General features: G+C 37.9%; 1 protein-coding gene across 1 annotated transcript in view; it reads right to left on the bottom strand.

Moving 5' to 3' along the window:
* The window catches only part of LOC308287181 (immunoglobulin-like and fibronectin type III domain-containing protein 1), a gene marked incomplete at both ends in the record, with an annotated part of 20,962 nt that extends 15,808 nt beyond the window's left edge, over positions 1-5,154 (bottom strand). The window contains 7 exons of the mRNA XM_080728299.1: positions 214-388; positions 903-1,016; positions 1,229-1,412; positions 2,602-2,635; positions 3,014-3,113; positions 3,211-3,353; positions 5,055-5,154. Coding sequence (XP_080584425.1) covers positions 214-388; positions 903-1,016; positions 1,229-1,412; positions 2,602-2,635; positions 3,014-3,113; positions 3,211-3,353; positions 5,055-5,154 — 850 coding nt within the window. The remainder of the gene's footprint in view (positions 1-213; positions 389-902; positions 1,017-1,228; positions 1,413-2,601; positions 2,636-3,013; positions 3,114-3,210; positions 3,354-5,054) is intronic.
* Between the last annotated feature and the right edge of the window lie 1,366 nt (positions 5,155-6,520).

Raw genomic sequence — 6,520 nt, 5'->3', positions numbered from 1 at the left:
CCACATTTTCAACAAAGTCTTCACATTTTTCAGTTACATTTACGATATATTTTACAACAAGACTGTCGCAAACCGCGGACCTGGTCAGGGCCAAATGTCCCATGCAGTAGAATAGCAAATAATATTGTTTTAATAATCAATAGCCAGCCTACTCGAAGTAGTGATTAACATAAATAACTGTTAATCAGTGATGAAAGCTATTCAGTAACTCACCTTTAAAATCTGTGGAGAACACATTGACGCCCTCAACATCAACCGAGTAGAGTCCTGCGTCCTCTGCACCGAGCTTTTTGATGCTGAACACATACTTATTACCAATTCTTTTCAAGCCATGCTTCCTGCCCTCTTCACCATCATCATCTGCGCTAAGTGGAACCATGACACCGTCCTGCAGAATTCACAATGACATTTAAATCCCAATCTGGAATGAATGCAAACATTACCAACATAATAAATATGATTATATATATATATATATATATATATATATATATATATATAAAGGGTGCAACGGTTTACAAAATTCGGTTCGATATTTTGGTGTCACGGTTCGTTACTTTTTCGATACAAAAAATAAACAGGAATGTCCTTGATTTATAAATGTATTTTTCTAACTACGTATTTTTTTGTTTCAACTTTGAACAATACGGTACCCAACCTCTAGGGTAGTGGTTCTCTAAGTGGGCTCTGCGGACCCCTAGGGGGTTCAGGGGGATTGTGGATGTGGAATGGTATTGTATTTTATTGTTCGGTAGAGGGTCATTCGGTTCGTTACACCCTCGTATTGAACGGTTCGATATCAATACATGTATTGTTGCACCCCTAATATATATATATATATATATAGTAGAGAGAGAGGGAGAGAGAGAGGGGGGGGGGGGGGGGGGGGGGAGGAACCTTACCTTATAGAGAAAGATTCGGCTACTGGGGTCCTTAAGATCCATGTCGATCTCAATTGTTGCACAGTCGTCATCATTGACCGCAATAGGTTTCAGTGTGCTGATATGTGAAATAAACTACAGGAGGAGCATACAGAAAAAAAATACATTTCTCACACACACACACACACACACACACACACACACACACACACACACACACACACACACTTGTAAGTCAGTATGTTCAAAGTACTTCCACACCTACAAAGCAAACTAGACCTAAATAACTGTAAATTATTTCGCAACCATTCATTTATTTGCGACGTTCAGAGACTAGCTATACATACCTGTGCCACTTCCTCCTCTCTCTCCCTTTTCATTTCCTGAAGTTTCTTCAGCATGCCACGGAAGTCTGTGACACCATATTCCATACAGATGCTTTCATAGTCTTTCTTGTCGGCGCTAAGCAGGATCTCCCAGACCTTTTCATTATCCTGCATTGGCTTTGCATCACGTGTGCCGTCATCATTACTGGCAGAGGTGGAAAAAGTATACTCAAATGTTTTACTTTAAGGAGTAGGTCACCCCCAAATTTTCTTTCCTATTGATTACTCACACCATGGAGACTTGAGTTAATTCCTAAGCCAATCATTTGAGGAGATTCTTTGTAGTCCCATTGATTCCGGATGGAGACCCAAATGCATTTGGGTCTCCATCCGGAATCATTACATTACATTTATTATTGTGGGCTCGCCTGAAAGGCGAGAACACTTTGTTATCCTCGTTATTTATATAGTGAGTTCCGCCGCAGAAAGTTCAAAGGCGAAAACACTATGGTTTTGTCATTATTTACGCCGCATATCGTGTACCGTTAGCCAAAAAGTCTGGGAGTGGTGTTAGCTGGAGTATTGGTTGAGCTTCACATGACACATGCAGCACGCTGCAGAGTATATTCACAAGCGAGCCCACACTGTTTCATTGGAACAGTATTTCTAGTAATCAAATTATTGTTTTAGGAATGCGTCTGCGACAAATACAAAAGAATATTATTGAACTCAAGACTCCATGGCGTGAGTAATCAATAGGAAAACAAATGTTGTGGGTTAACTACTCCTTTAAGTAAAAGTATCAATACTGCAATGTAGAAATGCTCTTTACAAGTAAAAGGCCTGTGTTCAAATGTTACTTGAGTAAAATTACAAAAGTATTGTCATCAAAATATACTTAAAGTACCAAAAGTAAAAGTACTAAAATGTTACGAAAATAGCAAATCTACAAGCTCACAACGCGTTGCGGCGTGTTGTGAGCTTGTAGATCGGCTATTTTCAAAAAGCCTATGTATAAAATAGGGCTGAAGTGGTTAATGTACATGTTTTATATTATAATAATTGATATCTGCAAAGTAAATAGTAACTAAAGTGTTCAAATAATTGTAGTGGAGTAAAAGTACAATATTTGTACTGTAGTTGATGTAGAAGATGTAGTGGAGTAGGAGGAAAAGGACAGAAAATTGGAAATACTCCAGTAAAGTAACAGTACCTCAAAATTGTACTCAAGTGCAGTACTTGAGTAAAGGTGTGTAGTTACTTTACACCACTGATTACTGCAGTAGGATACATGTTTTATAATGCATACAGTACTTACTCGTAAAGTACATAAGTACACAGAAGGAAAAAACGATTAGACTTGACTTCTTCTGTTCTGTTAATGTTTCCCTTACCGCTTTTTCAAAAGAGTTTTGTACTCTATGGGCTCTGGGGAATTGAAAAAAGGAAAGAAAAAAAAGAAAGAAAGAAATCTGTTAGAGGAAGTGAATACCCTGCCCTTATAGCTTCTTGATTTAATAACACAGTTTTGACAGCAGACCACACAGTTAGTCATATAGCAATACTCTAGGCTATGGAGTCTAGGGCAATCACTTTAAGTAATTGGTCTGCTACCATAAAAACATTTAAATTTTGTAGGTATTATTTTGACTAATAAACATATAATGAAAACAATTTTACCTTCTTGTCCCTTCTGAAGTTCCCTCTGCTTATGGAATCCAACTGTAAACAAAGATTACGGTTCTATAATGTACACCAAGACTAATATCAGAAAGTCAAGATAATAAATTATAATGTATTTCCTACCTTGAATAACATTCAACTGGACTGTGCAAACTGCCCGTCCATATTCATTTGTTGCAAAACATTTGTAGGTATCTGCATCCTCAACGGCAATGCTTGGTAACTTTGAACAAATACAATGACGAATGTAATGCCGATAGAAACCGTTTAAAGCTTAGTATGTTTACAAAATGTCATAATTTCCAACCTTTAAGACTTACCTCAAGTGTATATTCTTGAGTTTCCACAGCATACTTTGCCACGCACAAGTTAGGGTGAAAGACTATTTCTTCGTTTGCTCTGGCCCAGGTAACAGTGGGAGCTGGATCGCCACTTATTTTGGCTTTAAATACACCACATTTACCTGAGATAAAAGCATTATATTAGTGACAAACTAATCTTCCATTACCACATTTCCAGTAATGATGACATACAGAAGGCCTACATGGATTCCATCTGAAATATTTTGGTAATATAAATAAAGGGAACGACTTCTAGTAATATTTGTTGTGAAGGTTATTTTATTTTGTGTGTAAATAAAATGTGGATGTTAAAAGGATCCCTGGCTAATACGACAAATATGCCTTAATACATTATAATTGTCCTCTATAACTACAGTGTAAAATTAAAAACACCTCAATTATTGTATTTCTTCTAGAAATAGCTAATCTTTCACTCAATGGGGGAAATGCATGTCGCAAGTTGTCATGTGTGATCTATCCCTATGGAATGCATGTGCAAAAAAGAAACACAAACACATTTGAAATATTGATTTGACGCTCATATTAACCATAGGAATTATTATGTTTGTTTTTATTTGCACATGCATGCCATCAATTCCATAGGGATAGATCACACATGACATTTATGACATCATCAACTTGCGACAGGCATTTCCCCTATTGAGTGAAAGATTAGCTATTTCTAGAAGAAATAAAATAATTGAGGTGTTTTTATTTTTACATTGTAGTTATAGAGGACAATTATAATGTATTAAGGCATATTTGTCGTATTAGCCAGGGATCCCTTTAAGCATGTATGATGCATTGTATTATATTTCTTACCCATGGCTCCAGTTTAAAGTGTCACGTCAACATGCTAACGCGTTACTTCCCGGTTAAGAAAGTTCAAATAAGTATGTTCATGGGTGAGGAAAAGAAGGTCATCAGCCTCGTAAATTGTGTCATTCTACATTTCCCACCTGTGGGGAGTGTGGAAGGTGAAACATATCTTCAGCTAGGGTGGCATTTCACCTGCTCCCCCTCTGATCACATGCCTCGTCACTGCTGTCATATGTAGGGCTGTCACGATTATGACATTTTACATGACGATTAATTGTCACTCAAATAATTGCGATTAGCGATTTAATTGTGTTTTTGTCGTTGACAATTACATTTCTGTTTGGCTTTTAGGCTTTGAAGTTGCACATGGTAGATATGCCACATGACCTAAATATACAAAGAGATTACTGACATATTTGACAACTTTATACTTAAAAAAGATAACACTGATAACACTGATAGTGGAAATAGCCGATCTACAAGCTCACAACGCGTCGCATCGCGGCGCGTTGTGAGCGTGTAGATCTGCTATTTCCACTATTTTTTTTACTAATATATGGACATTTTTCAACATGGAAACAATTATGACGATTATGAAAAATAATCGCGATTATGTCAAATAATTGCGATTGGACGATTACCGGTATGTAATAATTGTGAAAGCCCTAGTCATATGTAGTTAAGTTTCGTTCTTTAGCAAATGACCTGTGGAAAATATAAATTGCTTGCTTTTGACAAATATGATATGGTCTTCATAAGTGCACGTTACTCCCTCAGATTTGCCAACTGTCACAGTTTTGACATGAGACACAATGTCAGGCTTTGTCTCACCAAACACATCTCTTGCCATAGTGAAACTGTACAGAACTGTTCCCATGGTCAAAAAGGATCTATATGATACTGCAGTTCTTGGAACAGTAGTCTGCACAGCATCTGTTCTTTGTAAAATGTGTGTTATGGCATAATCAAGCCTTTTCTTCTGGGCCTTTTATTTGGAGACTTACCCTCTTGAATGGTCAACCCAATGGGTTTGCGGGTGAAGTCTGGAGTGGACTTTCCTTCTGGAATGTCCTCTATAAACTGTGTGATCATAACACCTGCCATTTTTGATTTCTTCCTGATGCCTGAAAATGTATATAAAACATTCCAATGATTAGAAATGCCAAATATGTATATTACCGATAGCAAACAGTCAAAATTATTTATTCATTAATAGCTGTTATTGTTAACATATCATATAATCTATAAGGGGGACAGTCACACAGTACATCTCTTAAAAAAATGCATTGTGTAAAAGGAAATCAGTCCACGTAAAAGAAAATACCTCTGAAATACAGCAATGTACACAATACTAAAAACTAGAAAAAGTGCTCCTCAGAGCACAGGTCTCCACCAGGTTGGTAGGTTATTGTGGCCTCCTGGTGGCGCTATAATAGGCCAATGTGAAAAGGGTGCCATGTCTTCTTAGGCCTTTCACAGCAATCATACACTACATTCCTGATTTGAGGCATTTTGTTCCAAAAGTGTGTTTAGCTAAGTTCAACCAGCTGGTGGCGCTATAACAGGCCAATGTGAAAAGGGTGGCATTTGTTCCTCGGCCAAATGGGAATGTGCTTGCAAAATGTCACGGAAATCGGACGCTGTGCTCATGAATGAGGCATTTTGTTCAAAACGGACTAATCAATCCTGCAAACTTTGGAAGCTAGTGTTAGCCAATTAGGAGGGAATACGATATAATGTATCGGACAGACCTGTCTTGATCATTTGACTATAGAGATACTGGGTTCTATTTTGCGGGTTCTATTTTGCGTGTCTGATGTACCAGGCCTTATGACTTAACCTGACCTGAAGGCGTGGGCAATGCTGTTTGTCTGTTTTGAGTGGCCAAACAGCATTGGCCACGCCAACAGGTCTTAAGTTAAGACCTGTACTTAAGACACGTAAAATAGGGCCCACAGGATTCTTGGTCAGAATCTGAAGGAGCAATTAAAAAAATCGTTTTACAAAATGTGGCCTCATGGTGGCGCTATAAAGAGCATATGTGAAAAATGCAGGGCAGAGGTTTTCCCTAGGCCTTTAGGGAGTGTGCGTGCAAAGTTTCGCGCAGATCGGTGCAGTTATAAGTAAAAACTGGAATCAGCCTCTTATAGCACCACCATGAGGCTTTGTGGTGCCATTTTGTTTTTGTTCAAAGCAGACCAATCCCGCAAACTTTGGAAGCCAATCTTAGACATTCATGATGGTATCTGGAAAATGAGACGGATCCGTGTTGATCACATGACTATACAAATACTCCGATACCGATTTGCGTGATGTTTGGACAAGATCTGTAGGAATAATATAAAAAGATGTGTTTAGCAAAAATTGCCGCATGGTGGCGCTATAACAGACGAGAAAGGAGATGAGACATACTGACAGACTGTCACAAGAATGTTATTTAAATTGATACGAATATAAATAACATTGAAGA

Source organism: Nannobrachium achirus (assembly GCF_963921795.1).
Source record: "Nannobrachium achirus genome assembly, chromosome: 6".
Taxonomy (NCBI): Eukaryota; Metazoa; Chordata; class Actinopteri; order Myctophiformes; family Myctophidae; genus Nannobrachium; species Nannobrachium achirus.
This window is presented reverse-complemented; position numbering and strand designations above follow the sequence as displayed.